The 25,588-nt window shown below is 37.7% G+C and overlaps 1 protein-coding gene and 1 long non-coding RNA gene across 2 annotated transcripts in view; both read left to right on the top strand.

The window, feature by feature from the left end:
- The window catches only part of khdrbs2 (KH domain containing, RNA binding, signal transduction associated 2), a 51,773-nt gene extending 39,951 nt beyond the window's left edge, over nt 1-11,822 (top strand). The window contains exons 7-10 of the mRNA XM_046402113.1: nt 9,245-9,327; nt 10,176-10,234; nt 10,686-10,688; nt 11,728-11,822. Of these exons, the coding sequence (XP_046258069.1) occupies nt 9,245-9,327; nt 10,176-10,234; nt 10,686-10,688; nt 11,728-11,822 (240 nt within the window). The remainder of the gene's footprint in view (nt 1-9,244; nt 9,328-10,175; nt 10,235-10,685; nt 10,689-11,727) is intronic.
- Nucleotides 11,823-14,628: 2,806 nt separating this feature from the next.
- Nucleotides 14,629-20,323, top strand: LOC124066076. The gene is made up of 4 exons (XR_006844538.1): nt 14,629-14,666; nt 16,568-16,658; nt 17,728-17,802; nt 19,711-20,323. It is a non-coding gene; the product is annotated as an uncharacterized LOC124066076 (long non-coding RNA).
- The last annotated feature ends 5,265 nt before the right edge of the window (nt 20,324-25,588 follow it).

Below are 25,588 nucleotides of genomic sequence, written 5' to 3'. Positions count from 1 at the left end.
TCAGTTTTTTAACATATTTACTGCTTCTTTCTTTTGTTTTGGTGTTTGGTGCAAACAAAGTAAATGGTAACGTAAATATTGCCTCAGTTTTTGATGATGTAAACACTATTACATATATGTATGTAGAGTAAAGGAGTGGAAATAAATATCACAGCGCTCTTGGCCTGCCCCTAAGGCAAACCAGGGTGCTTTGAAAACCTCTGTGTTAGATGACTATCTAAATCCAAGACCTTAAGAGTAGGTTGACATTATGACATCTAAAAGTCAACTCCACAGGACAAGTGAGCAAAAATATTTTGGTATAATGTGAATTTGGTCAATTGTGGATTGATCAACCAGATGTTGGTGCTTCTATATTCTTGCATGCTTAAAGTAGATTTTCGTTTTGTGGTGAAATGAACTGATATCAATGGCTGCCTCACACATACACACACACGCACACACACACATACACACCAGAGGAATTCTGTGAAGAAAGCAAATGTACAATACATGTAGACATGTGATGTCACAGTAACTAAAGTTCACCTTGAAGAAAAGTGTGACATAAAAATAATGTGTATGGTGTATGTACACTATGTACATGGAAATCACAAACCCAGGAATCTTTGTGCTGTGAATAGCTGCAGCATTAACATGCAAAGAGAGTACAGTCCACTTGGAGGTGTAGGTTGTGCCTTCACCAGTCGTCCATAAAAATTTATTTCACATCACTTTGTTCACACAATGCTGTGATCCAGATACAAAAAAATATATATATTCAAAGTCCCTGTTAAAAGTATGCTTTTCATCTGATCTTGGAAATTTCTCAAGGTCATTTTGAAAAGACTACACAAGGTGAGCTCTAAGTTTCATCCAAATGAAAAAAGGCAACACTTTTCCCAGTCTATTTCCTCAGAGCCTTCCCGCTAAAGCCCCCATGTGTGCTGGCAATTGAAGATTGGGCTGTCTGCATGGGGAAATGCACAAGCGCAGTCTCATTACCAAACCAAATTGAGTTCTGATGTAGAGCCTGTGTATTTCTGAGGAGTAAAAAGCGAAGCATTTCTTCTCTTTGTAATTGGAGGTTGGATAGAGGGGCGGGAGCGCAGAGACTAGGGGATTATGGAAAGATGAGTTTGTCCTGAACATTTTCTTCCCTCATATCTCACTTACACAATTTTCTTTGAGCGTGTTTCCAGAATGTAGCAAGACCTTTTTATGCAAAGGTCCAGGTTTTTTTCCTTTTTGTCCATCACCGAATATACAAGATGCTGTAGTGCATGTTGTCATTACACTACAAGAATCCTGCATTGTGAAGTCTAGTGAAACACAATAATAAACCAGCAACAGTGGACGTGTCTTTGTTGCCACATCCTGTTTTTGTCTTTGGGCGAATATGAATAGTAGTATGTCCGGGTATCGTGTAGACTGTTGATTGATGGGCTCTGTCAAACTGTCAGTCTGTCTTATAAAAGCGATACCGTGAGAATGTCCATAATTGTATCTAATCGACGATGTTATTGATTTAAAGCTACAATGGAAAGCACAAGGAAGCTGGCAGGTATCATGTGTCATTGTTTGATATATAATTTATGAATGTAACGTTTCCTCTTCACCATTCCCCCACAAACCTCACCTTGCTACATCCTTTACACAAGCACACGTTGTGACTGTTTTGTTTGTTTCTCTCAGAGTGCAGTTTTTTTGTGCTGTGACTCAAAAATTCTGTCCATTCAAGTGTACAGAATTCTGCAATTCTTCACTTGTCTAACACTTGCAGAAATTACATAAAGCAGCCCAGACGTTCACATTTTTCTGTGAAGGAATCCAAGGCCAAACTGACTGAGGGCTCCTTTTTTATTGTCAATGTCAAGGGATAAGGTTCTTGTTCTTGACAAATCCTGTTAAAAAAAAAAAAACAAAAACATGACTTAATCCTGTCGGTGTAACCAAGGCCTGATATATCTTATTTCTGTCTCTGTGTCTTAGAACTCCCATTGATATCCAAAAATATATCATATTTATAATATATAATAATATATAAAATACATAATTTACTCTGCTTAAAACTACAGCGTCTGAATATTTTTGTATATTATTTATCTTTCTAGAGAAGTCACAAAATACTGAGAAATTTATTAATAAATTGTGGGTTTTATTCTCTTTATTTTTGGATTTCTTGACGATAAGAAAATAATAGAGTAATGTCAGCCTTATCCTTTAAAGGAGACAAACCAGCTTCCGCCTAACGTGACAGAACCACAGCATCTCAGTAGAACTATTGAGTGGTAAGAATCAGGCAATGAGGTTTTATTAAATTACTTTTGCAGCACACTGATAATCAGTTTCTGTATAGTTCATTACTGTACCAGTAATTAGCAATGATTCATTGCATGATCTGAAAAGCAAATTATTTTAGTCCCTTTTTTTTTTTTTACTAATGTTTATATATATACTGGTAGTTATATATACAATTGTTTTCTCCTCAATTTGGGGTGAAGCTCCTTAAGACAGTCCCTGTGTTTCTGTTGTGGAGCAGGTCATCATGCAACAGGGAGTCCTCTAGAGAGTGCAGTGATTAATGGACTCTGTTATGCTGTCAGTGTCGTAAAACTAATACAGTGACAGTGACCGTTACTGTGCCTCTTAAAAGAAAGCAGAAGCTTTGCCATGGAGGGAGTTTTGGGGGGTTTCAGTCTGTATATAATATACTCTTATGGAGTCTGGAGTCTTGAACATTTCTATATGGATATACTGCTAAAGTTTTTAGCAAGCTGGTTGTAACCTAGACACAACCAAAATTTGCCAATTTGAGTCGCTCAAAGCACCCACCCACAGCAGTGAGCGGAATTGACCGTGAGTTTGATGCTCACTAGTTAGCACTGAGCCCCATTTCATAGCAGGTAGCCTTGTCAGACTGAGGTATATTTGAGATGGCTACTTGGCTTGTGTTTATAGGATTGTGCAGTTTGACAGAGTTGTCTGTTTTAGTGTTTATTAGAATAAGAAAGCTAAGAGAGCTCGTTGAATGTGACAAACCTGCCACAAACACATTTCTGCCAGCCATTCCTGTGTTTTAAAGTCGCTATGGAGGGAGACCTACAGAGAGGGGATTCGATTTTCTATTCTTCCTTTTTCTGCAATGCTTCAAAAATCTGGCCACTCTTGCTTGCTTTTCCAACTTTACCAACCCCACCTTTAAACCACAGAATGAATTTCCCATCTTTCCTATAACGTTAAAGTGCTTAACATTCAGTTCTGTTATACATTCAACAGAGGTTTGTTTTCCAATGATATGTGGGGGCAGCTGTGGTCTAGAGGTTGGAGAAGAGACTGATGTGCCTTTGAGCAAGTCATTTAACCCTCAGTTTGCTCCCTGGGCGCTTGATAGTGGCAGCCCACTGCTCATGTGTGTTTCACTGCATGTAATTTGCTGGGTGTTGCATGTGTGTATGTAAAAATATATATATACTGCCAATGAAGCTGATTCTATTTTATATCTATTACTTCAGCAATCAGCCATTGACCTTTGCCTAAAGCCATATTAATAATGAATTTACAGTTGTACCAAAGAACTTTCCACTTTCCTCTTTTTCTTGTCACTATTTCGCTCTTATAGTACAGAATGTGCAGAATGTGGTCTGATGTGGCGTTGCTTTTCAGATTATGTATTTTTGATGCATTCGTGTAAAATGTATTTAATTATTTCCATCTAAAGCATAGTTGGAATTTCTCTTAAAGTTGTTACCAGTCTCTGTATCTTTGTGCAGTGAATTTGAGTTCAGTGTGAAACCTGAGAGCATTCAATGTACCACAGAAACAACTTCTTCCACTACTGGGCTTTTACAGCGTGTGATCTGATCTGTGGCATTGCTCTGCACACAATGCATTTTTGTTGTATCTACATTTTCTGGATTCTCACATGAAAAGAGTCCATGCATCATCCTGATTGTTGTGCATCATGAGGATGAAAGTTACATTTCTGAAATGTGTCATAGGTGTAGTACTGAGGTATATTCTAGCTGATAAAGTTGCTGCAAATATTACCACTAACAACCATGATTGTCCGACTTTTAAAGAAGCGTTAATGAATGAATGAATGCTACTAATCCCCTAGAAAGTGCAGCAGGGAGACATTTCACTGTAATCAGTTTAAGTTCCTCCATGTGAAAAGTGCAAAGGAAGCCGAGGAAGATTAAAGATGTGATTGATGACATTTTGTATAGACTGGGAACATTGGCCTCAGTTTAATGTTAGAGATCAAATCTCATCAGGATCAAATCTTATCTTTTAATGTCAGGGCTGACGATAGAAGTGCAGAATGTGAGGGTGATACAGGATTCTGTCCATGACAGCAGACCATGAATTGTACAAATTGTGGGTAAAAAATTGAAAGGCATAGCTTGGTTTTTAAACCTGAGCCCTGCAACCATACCGAGGCAGTGCGGGAAATGCCATAATGTGATTAAACACAGAGCTTTGGGAGGCTTTGAAGAAAAAAAGTCTAATCTATCTACTGTGGGAAAAGCAAAAGGACACCCTTTTGAAATGGGGGAAAAAATTCTCCCCATATCATCTATTTCATGAACATAAAAGATGCGTGAGATTCGTGAGGTTTTGTATATTTCTTGAAGTAGAGCAGAGCTTCTCGAAACACCTTTATTGCACATCTGCTGTAATTGCTTTATAACAATTGGTTTGGATACACTGCTGAGTTTACATTTGTTAGATTAATTATGGAAATTCTCCATGCAGAACCCCACTGTTTATTAAAACAGATGTATAACACACTCTTCCACACAATTATTTAATAGAAGATAAAACGCAGGTAGAATGCATAATGGCCTCAGACATATCATCGGGGACTGAACCTGTCCATTAGAGAAGAAGCAGACAGATGTAATTGTATTTAGCGGTAAACCCTGAAAGCAAGACTGCAAAGTAGTTGCCAGATTTCTTATTATTTATTCTATAGTTTCTCTTGAGCTTTACTATTACAAAAAACTGATTTTGTTCAATGTCACTATTTTTGAGACAATTCAGGGTTCAGTCTCGTCATAATTATTTAATGTGATTTATAGTTTTAGTAAATATATTCAAAAGTAAACTTAACTACTTAAAGTGTGTAACCAACAAAAGGTGCATTCTGATTGAATTTGCACAGGTAGAAAGCAATGAAGAGCAGCATCTATTCACTGAGACAAAAGGCTGCAAATCTCATTTTCCTCCCCATTCTGTTGTGTGGAGAGGCATTCACGGGCAGCTCCCTCTGAAGATCAGTCACTGTCAGGGGACATACAGGTTGTCAATTGATAATGAAGCACAAGTGCTAGGGGCCTTCAGGTTCTCGCTGTCCTAATTACACCGAGTGAGGACTCTCCACCCTTGTGCTAACATTTGATTTATTTCCACTGCCTTGTTAGAAAGGACTGGTGTTAATTGTTTTCACAGATGAGTGTCAAACCACAAGAATCAAACTTCATTAATTAGGGGCCAGACTATTTACATAAAGCACCTTGTCGAATTTATGCAACCAGTGTTGTGGGTCAAACTACCACTGAGGTCAGAAGAGAGATAAGTCAGAGTGTGCTGAACACTTTGCTGTGTTTTCTTTGAGCTGACACTCAATTAAAAGGCTGCATGACACATTATATCTGCTGCATTGTTTCTCCTCCAAAGACATAAAAAAATAAATGAGCAAATAAAAACCTTATTCAAATCCTGTCATCCAAAACCACGCATGTACATTTTTAGAAGAGCAAGGTTCAATGGCTTTTTCTAGAGCTTTCAACCACATCTTTGTCTTCCTCAGTGGACCGTTTGCCACATTTATATACAGTTATAGTTAACTGAAATATATACTAAACCTTATACTAACCTTATATATACCAAACCTGCTTCAAAACTCTTTATGCTCAACCATTTATTAGCACCATGCTAAAAAAACAAAAACAAAACAGAAAAGCAAATAAACAAAGTGGTGCTGCAGACAGCTGACATTCATACCAGTTTTATGTAACACAGAACTGAATAAGAACAAGGCTATCAGTGACGTATTTCATCACTGCAGCTCTTTTTGTTTGTTTTTGATGGGTGGGTGGATGTGTCCGCTTTCTAACATAACCTGTCACTCTGCATAATAAGTTACTTAAAGATGCTCATTGGCACAGGAAGTGGCAAACAGATCAATCCTTTAATCAGTGCTTACATTTGTTTGTTTGATTCCTCATGTGCATCACTCTTTGTACAGCTTGCTAAGACAATGTGACGATGGAAATGTTTTTCATTTTGACAAATAAACAGGTTCAATCTCATATAAATTTTTGTGTATGCAAGTATATCAGTCTGTAGGTTTTCAAATAAAACTCAACAATATGACCCACCTTCAGTCAAGACAAAATTGGGAATAGCCTGGTATTTCGTTACAAACTATATTTTCAAAAATAACATTTTCCAGATGAAAAAGGAAACGGGATAACTGCTGTGTTGGAAAGTATAAACAGCAGCGTGACACTGATAACTTTATCAATAGCTTCCTCTTGGTGAGCTGAGCACACACAGACATCCAGTACACAGCAACACACAGTATGCTGGGCTGTGATGTGTTCAAATTAATTCACCGTCTCTGTCGTTTATTTACTTTTTATTTTGCATGTCAGATGGAAGAACAACACACACTTGTTTTTATACAAATATGCAGCACACGTTCTTATAGTTCAGCAATACAAGTCACCCTTTTGATAAATATACAGTAAAAAAAAAAATTACACGGTTTCTGATAAGTGAAAGTTTATTTTTAGCATATACTGAACTGAAATCAATCCGCTGATTGCTTTACTTTTATGGTCCAGTGTAGAGCAATTTGTCATATGGGATTGCTAACAAAACAGTCAATTACTGAGATCCATGGGTCTCCGACTCTGCTTTTGTGGGGAAAGACTCATGCAAGGAAAGGAGAAGTATTGGATCCCCAGAACAACTTAATCCCTGACATAATCCCTAACTTTAATTTAGTCAAATTCATGTTCACACATTTAAAGCCACACAGAAACCAGTTGTTGAGTTGCTGTTTGAGTCAGCATTATCAGACAGGACAAGGAGAGAGTGTGTGTGTGTGTGTGTGTGTGTATGAGTCACTTAAATTTCTTTTGTGTTGCTGCCCTTGATGTCCTTCACACTAATGCGTCTGCTTTTGTGTCACAAAGCATTACTAAAAGCAGCCAGACCTAAAGTGCGATGATATTACTTTATTGTTACAGGCAGACATGGAGGAATAATGCAATGTTGAGACCGCGTCTGGCAAAAACCAGCCTCATTGAAACTTTCAACACATTTTATTCTACTGATTTAAAATATATTTCATGTTATAAAAGGAACTGAACACTTGGTCGTGTCGCAGTAGTGTTTGATTTGAAAAAGCAAGCTTGAGGATTAGAAGAGATTAGGTCCTGATTAAAAAGAAACGAGCACTTTAAGCTCCACTGAATCTGAGCGCGATCCAACAATTACAAGAGCAGACAATGGCTAACTTCACTGTTCTGTGCACACTTTGGCCTTACTCCAGTTATTCAGGTTAAGCTGTTTACGTGAACCTTTGGTCCGCTGAGACTGATTATCCCTGCTGTCATGAATAAATCATCTAACAGAATATTCTGTGAAGCACTTTCTCCACAGTCCACACAAAGGCGCGAAGAGCCAAAGAAGTCAGGTTTTTTGAGGTTTCTTGCATTTATATAAAAGCATATCAATCTAGCAAATAGCAAATTATTGTGCTTTACAATAATAGTTGCAATAGTATGAAAATCAGATATTAGAAATTAGAAATGTCATGTACATTTCTGCTTAATGGGTGGTGCAGTGGTTAGCGCTGTCGCCTCACAGCAAGAGAGCTCCAGGTTTGAGTCCAGGTCTGGGCCTTTCTGTTTGCACATTCTACCCGTGCCAGCATGGGTTTTCTCCAGGTACTCCGGCTCACAGTCCAGTCCAGGGTGTACCCCTCCTCTTGCCCATCGTCAGCTGGGATAGGGTCTGTTTTCATAGAGCTAACCTATAACAATTTTGAGTTTTCCTTGTTTGAAATCTGGGAGTTTATGATAAATATAACTCCATAAAGCTCCTCTAAAACGATAGACCATCCTGACAGATGCCTGAGAGGCAAAAAAAAGTACACAAAGCACCCGCTTAAGCTCATAAAACTTAATTGCTGTGAGTGCACAATCCTAATTGAAAGCAACTATGATGATCGTTTCAACACTCAGTTCCTCTATAATCTGCGTTTTTGAGGGTGAACAGTCAAAGGATATTTTTGCGTTTGGTGAGATTTTAGAAAATTGATTTGAACAAATTACACCCTTAAGTCCACCAGCAACAAAAAGATGAAAAGGTGGAGCATCTCTAATACATGGGAAAAGACCTGATGATCCTGAATTGATGATATCTGAACACTGGATGGCTCGCTCAGATGACAAACGTGAAAGGTGTGAGACTGTTTACATGCCTATTATTTCCTCTTCTAAGGAAACCCTAATGTTGAATTACTTGAATTACTAGTTACTTGAATTGTTCCAAAACCAGATTAGTTGCGTACAGAGTCCTCTGTTGATGTAAACAGTCACTAACTGGACTTACAGACTGCAGCTATGACGTTACATATTATAAAACACAAGGGATACTGTTTCCTCATCACACTCAGCACAGAGACCGTTTCAGAGAGCGATCTTTCCTCTGTGTGTTATGTGTTTCTGAGAACTATACGAACAAGAGCAATATAGAGGGGTTTTACCTGCTGTCTAACAACACAGAAGGGGGTCTTTTATTTTTTTATTGTGGTTGACAACACTCACAGGAGAGGAGAGACACTCTGCAAAGCTGTACATAATATTGCGACATCTTTACTGTATGCTGCATGCTGTTCAGCCATTTTTATTGTTATTGATCTTGACTGTACTTCTACTTGATGGCTTTTTGTGCTTGTTTCACTAGTAGCTATTTATAAATAGTTGAGCTCCATATATTCCCATTGAGAATCAGAAGGTGTCCATTAGACTCCACATGTGAGGCATGTTTCCCTGCAAACCTTAATCAATAATCTCTGTTGGACATTGACATTTTTTCAGTTTTCTCCCCTATTATGGATGCAATGTCATGGGCCTTGCCTGTGGAACTAAGTATTGATTGTTTTTATATTCCTCTCTAACAAGTTGGAGTGGGTTGAGCTGATGAGACAAGTGGACTTTAATGCTTACTGCGTGTTTCCTCACAGGGCTACGATGATGGGTACGGGGGAGAATATGATGACGAGAGTTACGAAGCCTATGAGGATAACTACAGCAATCAGTCAAAGAGGTGATGTTTACACACACACACACAAAATGCTGTCTAAACCTAAAGGCTTCTTTAGGCATTCATGTCTACTGTTACTTACAGCATGTGAAAAATCCACTGTGACCAGCTGCCTTACAGGTCATCCCTGCTGTACATTGCGTATGATTTTTAATAATAAGTTAAGACTAAAATTATTTTGTTTGCTCACAACAAACACAAACACGGTTAGCCTGAACCGTGAATTATAATTCTGTAATTAGGCAGTTTTTCCTCTCCACAGTCACAAGTCTTTGCACATAGGGAATGTTGGGTCTTTCTGTATTAAAGACTAATTTAAAAAGTGTTGGCTAAACCTGCTCCTTTGGAAATTGTCATGAGATAACTTTTGTTGTTATCAACTATATATAAATAAATTGAATTGAATTAATGTATATTTAATTTAATGTTTGTATTTTTTCTTTTCGTGAACAAATCCCATGAAAAGACTCGCACTAACAAAGAACTGATGTCAAGAACAAGTGTATCTAAAGCCTGATATATTTATCTGTGCTACTGAAGTTAATCCCACATACACGAACATTCATTGGAGCATAAAAAGTGTATTAATGTGTATTCGCAGCCGAAAAAAGCCCTCAATGTATGCACTGTTTATATAATGACCTTCCTCCGCATAACTTTTGTGAATAACTGCAGTGTCCAGCTGTTTATGAAATTATTATATTAAAAAAATGTGTTTTTTACTGTACATTACTTGTTGGTAAAGATCTGTATCTTCATTGGGCACCAATGGGCTTTGGGTGGAGTGACACATAGTGTGTGGAAGTTAGAAAGTTTTTTATGCTGACTGATGTTTCCACTCTCTGATTCAGCATTTCAGACTATTATGAGTATGGACACGGAACCAGTGATGACTCCTACAACAACTACGGTAAGTTCAGCTTTTTTTGTGATTTCCCTTGTTCGTGTATCATCCCTCTGTGTCATCTCTGCTGACTCACTCGTTTAATGTAGCGGATTCACAAATTAGACCTGACGAAAAAAATCCACACAACATGATTTGGTCACTTGATAACTGAGAAGTCCCTTCATGAAGGACATTTTCTGCACCTGGATACTCAGTTTTTGTGTTTTACATCATTGTAAATTTAATCTTTGTATACTGGACTGTTGGTCAGACAAAGAAGCAAGATGAGGATATCACCTGAAGCTTTAGAGAACTGTGGTGGTGAGAAATTGTGTTATGTTTGACATTCAGTAAACCAAACGATTAGTCAGTCAGTCAGGTTATGAGAAAATGAAAATAATTCTTAGTTTCAGTTCTAGACATTAGTTAGGAAAGTCCATCATTAGATTATGTTATCCTTGTGCCTGACTTTAAGCCAGTAATATGTTTTACAGTCAGTTTAATTATAAAATAATTAGTCAAATATGTGCACAAGCTGTGTAGGATTTTAAAAACAAACTTTTTAAGAAGCATCCTTGGACCTTATCTGAAAAAGTATTGGGCACATAATCCTGGCTGCTGTTTCATCAATATTTAAAAGATGTTTCACAGCAGAGAAACAAAGGTGTTTCCAGCCCACTTCTAATCACCCAGGGAGCCGCTCCTGCATGCTTCAACCCTCCTACCTTCCTGGCTACAACCTGCATTTGACTAAAACAGTAAATGTGCCAGTGGAAGCTCAGGGGACTAACCGATGCCCGGTGAAAAGGTGGAGTGTTTTGTCTTTTGGATATGTGCCGCCATTGGCTTATTCCAGAAAAGCTGTTGGTATCGGCTGAGCGGCCTCCACTGTGCGCACAACACCGTTCTTGTTAAAACGTCTTGTATCTCCAAAACAACAACTGTTTGCTTTTTTTATTATTATTATTCCTTTTTAGGAGGTTTTATGAGCAATAGTCCTCACTTTTCCTAAAACATGCACATTTTCAATTTGTGAAAAATGTTAAAATCACCAAGAGCGGAGTTACAGGGTTGTGCCATGACAGCAGCGACAAGCTGGTTGCCACAGTGGGTTTGCAGGCACATTCATTTTCAGCGCAATGAATTGTGCACTGGGGTGTTGAGGTCGGACCAAACCAAAACCAAGGGGCCAATGATTTGATTTTCTGCTCCATAAACACTTTCTTATTTGGAAGCAGTGCAATGTGCCATGCAGCAGCAGTGGCCATCTTTATGTGATTTGGCTCTGAAAGGAAGGAGCTGCTGACAGTCAGATTTCAGCATTGGTCCAACAGAGGGCAGAGAGCAGATGAAATTAATTTTCTGTGGAGAGAAGCCTCTATAGCACCTGGGATCGAATTTGCTCGCTTTTGTTAAATGGATTGTGAGTGGATAGTATACCTGAGCAAGCACATGAACTTTCTCAGCAGAATGAATACAGCGGCTTTCTACAACATGTTTTTAACTGTGTTTTGCAGAGGAGGAGTGGGCCACTACCCGTCCCAGTCTCAAAGCCCCAGTTTTACGGCTGACAAGAGGGGGCTACAGAAAACATCCATATGGTAGATACTGAAGTTGCTCCAGATATGTGACCTCCAATTTCAAACTATTTATATATTTTTTAAATTCCTCATAAAATGTTGTAACATTTGCTTTTTTTGTCTCCTTCAGAAAACGAAATAAAGAATAATCCCATAAAGCACATCAATACACAAACTTTATTGCAGAATTGAGATTTTTTTGCTCACAAAGAACAGACTTTTTTTTTTTTTTTTTAAATGAAATGAGCAACTTATCCACCCATGTACAGGGAGGCTGACTTTAAAGAAGGCTGTTTAAATGCCTTTCATACCACGGCTATACCCCAACAAATGGAAGTTATTTCAGATTTTTTACTTTAAACTGCAGATTGTTTTTACAGTTACAATTCACATTTTGACAAATTGTTTTCCATTTATTGCCTTTAATGCAGCAATTATCAAGGTTCACTGGCATTGTGATTTTGTCTTTCAAGATGTTCACTGTGCCAGGTTGGGCGATCAAAGAGTCATTATTTCTATCTGTTGGACCCTGACCAATCATAGTTGTATTGCCATTCACAACTTGGTTGAAGTGCATAGGTGCCTTCACAGTTCCACCTGACAGCACCTACAACATCACTTCTCTTTTGCTTTGTTTTGTGTATACTACTCTGTGCTCCTCTGGGTCAGCATCACAGAACACACTGTCAGAGTTGTCAATCTATCAGAGAGAAAACAAAACAATTCTGACATGCTAGTCTTTTAGTCAGGGTGTTGTGAGACATCCCATGTCAGCGGTCTTCCACAGACACTTCTAAAAGAGACATAAGACAAGCAGAAGTCTAATTTTCTCTCATTTTAGCTGTCCATAGACTTCCACAAATGCCCTATAGATAGTGTTTCTGTGGGAGCAGCTACTTCCTTCTAGATTTTAATATATTGACAGTTTATCCAATTTTTTTACAGTATACGAAAACGGCAGACAAACCCAGCTCACTGTGGGTAACAAAATTACTTGGCAAGCTGACTGAGTGAGGACCTGTCGGAGCTGCAGAGCAATGTGATGCTGCGCTTCTACTTTAGAATAATCTTCTCAGAACATCAATCACCTTCCTCCACAGGTTACTGATTGGACTAGCAGTGGGTCTAGTCAGGTTTAACTGGATTTACAGACTAATATCTTGCTGAAATTTAATTTATCTCTCGAAGGCTCTACAATCAGTGGTCTGCAGAAGTTTCACTTCCTGCTTGATTCAAATTGTTGCATGACTTGCAAAAATCAGTCTTATAGTAACAGAGAAACGCTCTGCTCTAAACACAAGTGATCACAACTGATCTGATAAATTGCGTTAAAGGCAACAGATGGAAACCAAAGCTTTTCCAGAATTGAAGACCTGAATGTAAAGCGATAAATTACCATGACATTTCTTATGAAAATGTTTAAATGTTCCAAACTCTAACTCAGTCCAGTTTCTCAATCTAGTTTCACCATAATTGATTGCTGTCTGAAACTCTGATGACTTCACGATTAAAGTTGAGTTAATAAAACAGACTAAAGTTAGCCTAAGTTATATTGTGATACAAGATGTGACATCGTAATCCTTTTTGGGGGGTTGGGGGGGAGGGAGTTGAAAGCAATCAGCAATATACAGTGTGTAATTTATAATGCGTGCTTTGTTTTGTGTGTAATCTGTATTTGTACATAAAGCATTTAATAAAAACAACATAAACCTCAGCACGGTGTGTAAGACTCTAAATAGGTGGCTATGGAGCTATAAATTGGTATTTTTTCTGCAGCTTGTTAAGCTAGCTAACTCGCTTCATAAATACAGCCCACCAACCGGTCTCCAAATGACACTTTTGTTAAATAATTTATACTCCTGTCCAATCGTCCATGAGTATTTGATCACTTTCTTATTTAGAATCTAATACATTTCTTTTCTTAATCCATCCTCTGAAGTTTTACATCATTAAACAGACACTGATTGACTCTGAGAATGATATGGAGTTAAAAGAGGTAAGAAGTCCTCATATATTATCATAATAATGCCTTAGACACGCTCAGCGTTTGAAGCTGGCTCGTAAAGAACACATTGGACCATACAGAATGTAGGTAGTATGTTATTGTTGAATGAAACAACATCACACTGCAGTGTCTTTTATCTGCGTCTCATCAATGTCTTTACTAACCTCTTTCTGCATTTCTGTCATTTAACCTGAGGAAGCTGTATATGCACTGTAATTTTCCGTGCTTTAAACGTCAAACCTGACGTCCATTTAGCAATTTGAATTCTCTTTTGTGATTAGTACACCCGCAGCCTGGCTCTCGTTAAGAGTGTAGATCACGGGACTGAAAGGAAGACTAAACACTAAGCAGGTAACCGTAATAATAGTAATAATACTAATTTAATCATCAAATGCTAACTTGCACTTAAAAAAAAGTAAACCTGCCCTTTTTTAACGCCAAATAAATACCTGTTGCGTTAAAAATCCCTTCATATCTCTAACTAAATAGTCCATAAGGAATCCAGCTAAACTGTGATAAAAGAAATAATCCGTTTTATTAAAAGACACTAAAATAATGTGCGGAAAACTAACCATCTCATCAGTGATATTAACAAATTCCAAAAGTTTGTCCGAAACTCCTCATAAAGTTTCCTGATATTTATAACTGGTTTACTTTTTTCACAGTGATGAAATGTAATGACTGTTCTGTGCTATTTACATTATATTACACTGCATGCAGTCAACATATATATATATATATATATATATATTTTTTTATTATTGTTGATACACAGAATTGACATGTTCCTTATCATAATGTTTTGTTTTTGCCAATAGGTAAAGACACACCCTATTGTGTGTTGTGGTCAAAGCAGAAAGGGAGGTAACAGGTGAGCTGATATATTCAGACATATAGACATGTGTGCTTGTATGCAAATGGTAGTATTTGTATTCAACAGTGGTCACTACTGATTACTTTCACTTTCACTTTTAACATTCAAATGAGACATAATTAAGAAAATCAGCAGGTTTAGCTTATTTGGTCTAATTGGTTGATTTCATTTTCCAATAAATTAGCAAAGACTTTAATTTCTGACTTTAACTAACACTTTAAAACTTCCCCTGTGTTAATGAGCGAGTGCTGGTCTTAATGCTAAGTCAGTTTACAGCCAAACTTATTCATTTGTGTTTTGTGATTGAGAGTAATACTTTCTTGTGGCCCACTGTGTGCACACTGTTAAAGGATTAAAATATAATTTCCATCTCGCCGCACATTCTCATGAATCCACCATTAAATCTCATTTATATCAACTGCAAGCGTTACAGTTTTTACTGCTCTAACATCTCATTAAAAATGCAGCAAAACATAGGCATGCAATTTATAAAATGGAAGGAAACAAAATCTTACTGAAAGTGCAAAGTTATTAGAGGTAATTAATCACGGGATCAGTGGAACAGTGTATCAGTGAGTTGGACCTGTAGGTATGTAGTGCTTTGTTTAGTAAATTAGGAAATTTTTAGTAAATGCAATAAATTCTATTCTATATTCTATTCTAATATTTACTGTATCTACCTATTATTACATGCCAAACAAAGGCACTTTTGTTTATTCCCTCTACACCCATTATTTCCAACTTTCCTCTTTGCTGTGTCTGTAATAAATCCTATTTGTGTGTATTTTTCACTCCAGTCTGTGTTTTGTAGCTGTGCAAATAGAGCTATATTTAATCCCTATAGACAGATACCTGCTGACCTGTTCATAATTCATGCTGGGTTTTTTTCCACATTTTTCCAATTCTTTTTGGAAATGTATTCAAAGGCATAACACCTTAATTGCACACTCGTACTGATAATGCGTCTCAAGATTTATGAACAAAGCTGAGCCAGAAGTGCAAAAAATAGCATCAATAGTTGTTTGGTGCAATAGAATTACTTTTACCTTAGAGCTGCAGTAAGTTTTGATTTTTTCATTTGTATCATGCACACCATTATCTGCCCTAAAATTCTTTCTTTTTTAAACTGCAACACAGCAAATTTGTTGATTTTGATTTGAATCTCAATGGGCCATAAACTCAAATACCATCTGATCCGTGTTCAACAAAATAAAATTAGTCAAGTCAAGAGTACTTAGAAATGCAGAGATTAGGACTTCAGTTGCAGCAGGATTTACAGTAGTTAATACTTAATTCAGCGACAAGAAATATTTAATCAAGAACAAAGAGTTGGTCAATAGTCAGTTGCAAGCATCTGTTAGGCTAAGGCAAGAGGAACTGTGTGTGCTTTGAAGTTATTTTGAGCATGTTAACCAAGAGAGATCGCTTTCTACAAAAGAAAACATCAATTTAATTAATGAACAAATTTGAGAGGAACACTCTGCTTTTGGCTAGAACAAGAGGACTGTAGAGGTAATGAAAAACCTTTCATCAAAAGTTTATGAAACAAATGCTGCACTGAGACTGGGATGGTGTCCATTTATCTCCATTGGTCTTTTAATCATATAATAATGGGCCAGTTACCTGAAAAATATGGAGTACATATATAAAAAGGGTATTTGCTTCTGCTTTATCTCACATATGGTTATCAAAATAACAGCTATACATTGCTGCTGAAATCATACTGTGCTGCAGTGCTGTTCTGTTGTATTGTGCAATTACTAGACAGTCTCATTGCTATGTAGTCTAACTCTGCGGTCCTGCAACATGACTCATGCTTTACTTGCCTTTTTTTCTTTTTTTTTTGTTTTTTGCAAAATGGCATTTTCTATTTGTATTTGTGTTTCTTTCCAGAGCAGCAGGCACAGGAATCTGCTCCCAGTGGACTGAAGTTTGTACTCTACCATCAGACATGTTCGTGCCTGTCATCAGTCAGGAAAGTAGAGCTTTGTACGTATTTCAAGTTGGTCTCCATGAGGCATATAAAGCTGTCGATGTTTTTCCTTAGTACTCAGTTAGAAAGATTAGTTGTTGAGGTTGCATGAAGGATTGCTGTGTCAGCTGGACGCAAAATTAACAAGATGTCTTCACTCTCATGCATACATCACGTTGTCATACAGTACATTTTTCAAGGCAGTTTTCTCAGGATACGTTATAAATCAGCAATGAGCAACAGCAATGTGTTATTTATTAAGTAAATATGAAAAAACAACATTTCAGAGAACAAGGCAGTAAAGCAGCTCAGACTTACAGATGATTGGAGGGATACATGGTATTCATGGATGATTAAATCCAAGTCCAGTATTGTTATGAGTAGAGATGTTGTGAAACTGCCCAGAATAGCCAATGATGATAATTTATGAGCTGTAATCAACTAACTATGAATAACTTTAAATATAAAATCCCAATTTTCAATACTTAAAGTTGGTAAACTCAACTCATCCTAAGTTTGCTCTGTGACTTTAATTTTTATCTGCACCTATGAGTTGGGAGTGATAGCTGTTGCTGGAAACTCTGTGTATGCCAGTGATGTTCATGCAGCCTTTGCCAGAAGCACCCTCAGATTCATTTTCATAACAAGCCTGCCGCCAGCTTGAAACCAGCCAAGAGCTGAAATCCCAAAGCCTGTTTTGGATGTTGATGCATTTCTTAAAGTGAATGCTGATAAAAAAAAAAACATTCAGATTACAAAATGGATTTTAATAAAGAAGTAATTGCCTATTGTGCATTTTCTTGTTTTGGACAAAGAATTGAGTCTTAGGTGCTTAAAAACTTCACATCCATATGGATTTTCGTCCATTAGGCAGTGGTGGGCTGCACCCTTGGGTATAATAAAGAAAAAAACAGGCAGCTGTTTGTTTTGTTGGTTTGCCAAGTTTATCACCTTTGGCAACATTGTTTATGCAGCCACAGGAACGTTAATAGACAACACATTAGTCCATTTAGTTAAACTGCCTTTGCATCTGTTCCTGTGAAAAATAGAGATAAATTCTGTTCACATTTTATTTACTGCACACAGAGATAAGTTTAAACTTGGAGCGGAAAGACGATGGAACTCAAAACATGAAGGCAAAGACTAACAAATGACTCACAGGTAAGGAAGTGATTGTGTGTATCAGCTGTAAACACTGTTCTAATCTTTCTTTTCTTTTCTGCCAGAATATTACTGTTCTGGGAACATAGTCTATTTAAGAGCAAACACGTATTGTCCAGTCCAGCAAAGACAAATAAATATTAAGACTTCAAAAAGTTTTTTTATTAAAAAAGAAAAAAAGAAATCATTTTCTTCTTTTGGAACATCTGCATGTCTTAATGTCTGTGCTAGCTGGTTATTTTTCACATCCCACTTCAAACAAATCTGTTTCACGTAGGATGAAACTGAAAATAATTCTGCATAGTTAAATCTTCAATAATGGATTCTTGTTACAACAAGTATGGGCGACATGCCTTAAGACCCTCATTTATAAGTGCTATTGACTTTAGGGTTAGAGTTGCACTGTGTAAAAGCTATTCAAAGAATATCATTTCAGTGGATTCATTGGACTCTTTTTACCAGCAGAACTTGCTTATTCTACAGTAAAGGAGGTGACAACACACACATAACAGTGTTAGGCTGATTTTAGGTAACACTGGTCAAAAGGCTGTAACAAACAGAACTCTAAAAGGAATAGTTTGACTTTTTCAAGAAATAATCTCACTCACTTTTTTTGCAAAAGGTTAGATGAGGAGATCATCTCCACAGCAAGTGTGAAGCTACAGCCAGCAGCCAGTTGGCTTAACTCAGCACAAACACTGGAAAAGGGGGAAACAGACATCAGAGCAGTGCCTATGCTCTCAACAAACTCCTCAGCAAGAGAATTTTATAATAGCTCTAAATTTTCACCCAAATGTAGAATCAATCCTCCTCTAAGTGATGTGCTGAACCTTACACCTATAGTATCAAGAAAAGTAGAAATATATTTATAATATATAGACACATAGACAAAACATATAGAGGTTACATAACTCTGGTTGATACCAACACATTCTGCAGTCACATAACAACACCATCTGCTTATGGGTTCAGGCTGGCTGAGAGAGAGAGAGAGAGAGAGAGACGTCCTCAGATATGCAACACCCTGTACTTGCTAATTCACTCAAAGGCTGTGTGAACAAATAAATGATGGCTGCACGCTCTTTTGTGCCAACTCTCATGCTTAGTGCTTTATTTTCTCAAATGATTGCACCTATTTGTTCTTAACAAGACAATAACAGCTCATTTGAAAAGGTTGAGGTGAGAGTGAAGAGGTCTATCTCCTTCCATCTCCATCTCAAGGACGAGCTCATTGTCTGTAGCTAAAAGCTGCATCTCCATACAGAACATCACCCTGAATGTCAGATGTGTGTTGACAGATTATAACTTGGGGATTCATAAAGAGACAGCCAGTGGATCGAGGGGAATTACCGTACTGAATTTGATGCACACCCAGCCAAAATGTCAGAATGAGGGCTCAGAGGCTTGCTGCATAAACCACTGCACACCAAGGACACAATGTCATTTGTCGTACATCCTCAGAATCAATTCAGACGACATGCATTTCACATGAATAGTTAGTTATTAGAGGAACTAAAAGTAACAGTTGAATATTTCTGTAAATATGCTTTTTGCTATTGTTAGGTGACAAGATCAATACTAGACAGTCTAGACAGGCTAGACAGTTAGCTTTAGTGAATAATCCATACTGTAAAGCCACAAATTGCCATTTGTATCCTTTTAATTTTTTTTAGGCGATGAACAAACAAGATGGGTTTAATAGTGAACCTGAGTTAGAAGAGGGCAGATTTCTTTTGCCCTAGGACAGAACTAAGCCAGATGTTTCCAGTTTATGCTAAGATGAGGCTTCATATTTACCGTACACACACACTTCATGTTGAGCTGTTTTTTGTCTTTATTTGCTTTTATTTTGCTGTTCTTCCTCTGTATACAATGTTGTACAACGTTTCTCTTTTTTTTGTCTTGCAGGTTTTGTTATGAAGACAAGACGTCACATGCCAGGTGGACAACAAACTTTAAACTTGCGCCAAAGCATCTAAATTTTTTGTAAAAATCTATATAGATTGGAACATTTTTGTTGTAACCAAAATCTATGCTTCTGGTGCTAGAAATGTGTTTTTAGCACTATGTCACTTGTGTTCAGTTTTCTCATGTTCTGTTATGTTGGCCTGAAGTAAAAGCACTAAACATTGGAAAAGTATCAGAAAATCTCAACCGCACCTTATTTTAGTCGTGTTGTCATCTGGCGCCTGCTGTCATTACCAACCCGAGTGCAGCCTGTGTCTGTTCCCAGCTCACTAATAAATGGTTCACTTAGTGCTGCCAACATGAACATGTTAGTTCATTAAGCAAGTCGAGACTACTGCTGGCGTTCTGGCCAACTGTCACAGCTACTTTATGAGCCTAACCCTCAACTGGTCCTGGAATACACATCGGCAGCCAGTCACAGCTCACACCTTGTGTCATTTTCTGAGGGGCTGTCATAATGAACGGTGCTGTCTGCAGCTCTGCATATGGTACGCAATGATTAACTCTTGTGACTGACAGAGGCAACAGAAGCATCCCACTGTTCAAATAAATGTTTGTGAATGTCTTCTTTATGAATTTGTTTGTTTGTATCTTATTTACGAAACAACACATCGAGGCACATCGAGGCTTCCTGTTCGACTTGAGCGGCAAGCAGGGCTAACGAGGCAGATGCAAAAAATCATCCTTCGCTTCCCTTTTTGGATGGAAAGGGATTTCATGAATCTGCTCAATTGTATTGCTGACTTATTTCATCCACCCATGATTTTGGCTTTTGTTTAATTCATTTGCTCCATGACATACACTCCGCACAGCCTGTCAGAAAGCAGCATTTATCTTCCTCGATATCGCTTGATCTAAATATTGGAAACACAAAGATACCAAAGTGGGTCAGGATCTAGGCAAGTACCCAAAAATGTTCATTGATGCAAAACAGTGCATGTTAATAAGTCTAACACACAGCATTTCCACCAGCCAGGGACAGATACCTGAGCGAACTCAGCTCTGTTTAGACAGCTGCTTGATGAGCCAGAATAGAAAATGAGGGTTTATAATTACCTGAGCCAAAAAGGGCCTCTTCACCAGTGTAGCACTTGTGATCAAATGGTGTGCAGAATCAGAGTCCTTGACATGTTTTGATGGTTTTCATGTTGTTTGCCTTGCGACAGCAGGTTGGGATCTGAGCAAGGTGACAGAAGGTGAGGATGTATAGAGTTGCAATTTTAGAGACGTCTGCTACTGTAGACGGACTACTATATCTGATCACAGTTCCCTTTGGCACAAAAAGCTCCATCCGCCTACCACCCCAACTCATTAGAGCTATGTTTGGAGGGATGATGAGTTTTGACATGTTGTGTTGTGCTGTGAGGTGGATAAACTAAGTAGTAAGTGAATTGGGCTAACTATGTTGTTTTTTGTTTTTTGTTTTTTTTTACTGATGAAGTCATCTGGTACACAAAACGTCTCCACAAATATAACTCTGGTTTAATGCGCAAGACTTTCTCTGGTTTATAATGTGTGTAACTTGTGTGTGTAACGTGTAGCTTTGTCTGAAACTTTTGTGACAAGATTGGATAACCCATGAAGTGCAATGTTTCACTCAAAACCACAAAATCAACACTCATTAGTTTGGGTTCAAGGTGTGAACTTGAATGTTTCTCTCTCTCGGAGAAAGCTGAAAAAAATCTCTCTGAATAACATCTTTATACAAACAGTGAGAGTGCTTTCGTGCATAACGCAGATACTAGCTGTTAATTATACCTCTTCATATTCAGATTATAAATAATTATTTATGAATAAACATAATATTTCTGTTGTAACTGAACTTATGTAGACCACAAAAGGCAGCTCTAAACAGGATAAGGTGTTCATATGCCTAATAGTCCTTAGTAATAATAGTATACGATTCATAGCTTGTGTCTTTCCCACTGAACGTAAATCAGATCAGACATATGTGTATATGTAACACTGAACAGGATTTAAGGCGATATCTGTGTGTTTGCCTTCAATCCCAAATGACATTTGTGCTTTGTAAGTAGAGTAGTAAGTATAATTAACTTAATAATTTGAGGTTGAAAAATTCTCTTTATCTTACTTCTTATTTCTCAAAATTAAATTTATTCAATTGTACTCAAAACTCCCTGCTTCTTTGGAATCATGTGTCCATGCTGTTTATTTGAAGTAGGTTGTTTTGGAACAGCATAAAACCTTACTTTGTGATAGTTTGTGAAATATCATGCAGCAGACTCTCTGGTATGACAATAGAGGAAATTTTATTAATTTCTTATGATAGAACACAAAAGCTCTCCAAAATCCTGGAAGTGTGACAGTGTAAACAAAAAAATTGTCATTTTATGAAAAATCCTACGTACAATGCCAAAGGATGAAAATGAGCTTCATCTTAGCCCTCAGCAGTTGTCTACTGTCACATGGATCATCTCTCATTGTTCCCACTTTTCCATCTCGTTCATTACTGCTTATCACAGCCTCAATATTACAACCAACTGATCCAACTGATCCCTGTACTGTTCTGCAATGTGCCAAAATCCAAGTTATTTTTTTGATTCCAATCACAGGAATCCAAAAGTCCAATCAGCTTACAAACTACATCTAAGATTGTTGTAAAAGATGGCAGCACAGCAGGTATCTGTGGTCTGTTTTTCAGCTCTTTTCTGCTCCCCATGAGATATAATTCAAGATACCATGTCGGCTAAACTCCTCTGACAGATAAGACTGTGATGTAGCTGTCAAGATTCAGAGTCACGGATGTCCCCAAAGAAGCCTTTTTGTTTTCCCCAGAATGTATTTCCTTCACAGCAAGGAAATAATACACAGTTTGTGCATTCGATCTGGATAACAAAAGTACCTACAGCAACTATTGCTCACAGAGCAAGGTGATCCATCTCACGCGCACAAAAAAAGTGGGCTATTGATTCAGCAGCTGATTGTCAGTCGAGGTCATGTTTGAGTATTTTTGTCTCTGGGCACTTTAACGAAGAGCATCTGACAACAGTCTGCGCTGTCTGTGCGGAAGTCTGTGCAGCCAAACAAATGTCACACCTGTGCAAGGGACAGACCTTTTCACAGTGACTGACAATCAACAACTAATGGGCTCTCTGCACAACATACGCTACTACAGGCAAACACAATACATATGGTGTACAGTCTGTGGCATGCAGAGCCATAGAGTGACAGCACAATAAACATTGATTGTTGCAGTTATTCTCAAAAGGGTTAATGTGTCAACTCTGCCACATTCAGAGGGCAAGTCACACAAAGAGAGGATGCTGACATTCAGCACATGTAGGTTGACTTTAGACATAACTCACAACTTATATGTGAAGCCCAAAAGCTAACTGTTCTAGACATACAGCTTAATATGTCAGAAAAGACTACTGTTACTTAAATAATTAAATGGAGAGTAAACAGAAATGAAGCTCTGTATAGCTGCTACTCAGTTATAAGCAGAAACTGTTTTTTTTAATTGATAATTAAAACTAGTTTTATTATTCAACTTTAACTAGCCTAATTATATTTTTTACCTCCTAAATATTCCTAAATATTGATTTTAATGCAGTATGTTTGTAACATATGTGGATCAATCGATAGCACCATGTGGCTAGCTTAACTGAAAATACTGTTGGCTACACAATCTTGGCACCAGCACTTTCAGCTGGCTATCCAGCTGAAGCTAACTTGTTGTAAAACTACACCAGCCAGTAGATGTAGGCTAATGTAAAGTATCCATTGACTGCATAGTGCTGAAGAATGAGTATATGAAGCTCATTTTAAGTATATTTAAGCTAGAGTGGTTTGTCCAGTGTTGCAGTAACAGAGTGACTTACACTTTATCAATGATGTAATGTGTGCCAATTTTTTGGAAAAAAGAGGCAGTTGGAAACCAAGGAAAGAGAGAATAAAAAGATTTTCACTTTATATTTATTTTTTGTAACTCCATTTTAATTATCTAATTAACAATATTAGCCATTGTGGATTCATTTAGGTATCTGACTTGTCTCATCTTATCAATTTGAAGGTTTATAGTCAATAATTTTGACAGAATCACTGACACCATCAACACTCCACATACAGAGTTCAGAAAATACTGAATTATGCCTTCATAGCTGGTGTGTTCCTTCAGTAAAACGCCCAAAGGGTTGCTGCAGTCAGCTGTAGAAGTCGATTACCAGCTTACACTGACCTCACCTTATTAGTGTGGCAACCCATTGGGATTAGCACTTTGTCTCAAGTGAAAGCAGTTCACGTCATCTTCAGGATTGGGGGAAAAAAAAGCAGCCAACTACGCAAGAACTGCATACAAAGCCAGTCTTACATTTTTCTAATTAGTACTTTTCTCAGTCCTTCGCTTCAGACACACTTTTCAGCTATGTTGTGTGAATTGGAAAAAAATGTCTTTTGATATTAATGTAATCTAATTTTTTTTTTTTTTTGTCAATTTTTCAAGTCTCTTATTGTCCGATTGTATTTTAGATATAAAAACAGATTTTGCTGCTTGAGGGCAACCCTCTCTGAAACACAATTACAAAAAATATGGAGTTGGCGGTGTTTAGGCTATACCATCTAAGCCCTGTGAGATGTTGACATTAAGCTAAAGGGTTACATCAACGTAATTCTGAAAGCAAAATAACACTTTTCTGAAGCTTTTCTGAAGTTATTGGCGCAAATCTGCACATGTGTGTGGCCTACAATAGCTAAACTGCAGACAATTATTGGGCTTGGAAAAAATGCAATTCTCTATGGTGAGTGTGGTGAGTGCTGCTGGAGACCCTGTGAAGATGAAAAATGCATGTCAGTAGTAAAAAATCCCAGCTCCCCGAGGGCCACTGAAGCTATGAACCACAAGAAAGAGATTAACCACTGCAGCTATGAGAGAAAGGTGAGCTCCCTGTTCTCCCCTGCTCACCCTCTCAAACAGATCATTCCTAAAATGATTTATTTTTAGCAACTGTCCAGTGACATGCTTTAGTGAAATAAGTAATTTACATCAACTTGAAGGGCCAGAATTATAGTTTGTTGTCACAATGATAAATCCGGTATTCTTTTGAGTACAAAAGCAACTCAGAAACTGATGCATTTGACAAAACACTGATATTTCATTTTATGATATTATTTTTGTCATGTCTCATATTTATGCCAACAAGGTAGAGCATTACATTTGTTTGTTATTGCATTAGGCTGACTTTGCCTGGCAAAAGAGACAGTAAGAAAAAGCAGCCACTCCAGCTGTGGATCTCAAAAGCCCCTTTTGAGCTCTGACCAAAAGAAGATATCACTAACATCATTCATTTAAAAGTTGCCTTTAAATTGGATGGTGTGAGACAAAATGCACTTTCACAGCCTTTTATCTGGCTTACCAAGATGTACCCATTTAGGAGAGTATCAACATCAAAAATAAGGGAAAAAAATCTTTTATATCCATCAATCTCAAGAGGGCAATCCAGTGGACTGCTTTGAGCTCCGGCTCATCAATCTATCAACGTCAAAGAGGAAATCCAGGGAATTGCTCTAAACTCTGGTTCCTCGCATTCCCATCTCTTGAATTCTTATCTTCTGTCTGTTCAGAGCTGACACAGACCTAACTCTGTGTCAGCTCATGAAGCATCAGCAAGCTCCAGTGCTCTGTCTCTACCAACACCCCCTGCAGGGAAAAAGGACGGGCACTCAGCTGGTTGATTGTCAGGGCCATTATGTCCCCCCAACATCCCACAGTCCCCGCTTCCACAATTGCCACCATTAACAAGGGGGTTTGCTTTCCATTTCCCCTTTGATGTGTCACACTTGGCTGCAGATTTGTTTTTAA

The sequence above is a fragment of the Scatophagus argus genome, chromosome 10 (assembly GCF_020382885.2).
Source record: "Scatophagus argus isolate fScaArg1 chromosome 10, fScaArg1.pri, whole genome shotgun sequence".
NCBI classification, from domain to species: Eukaryota; Metazoa; Chordata; class Actinopteri; family Scatophagidae; genus Scatophagus; species Scatophagus argus.
This window is presented reverse-complemented; position numbering and strand designations above follow the sequence as displayed.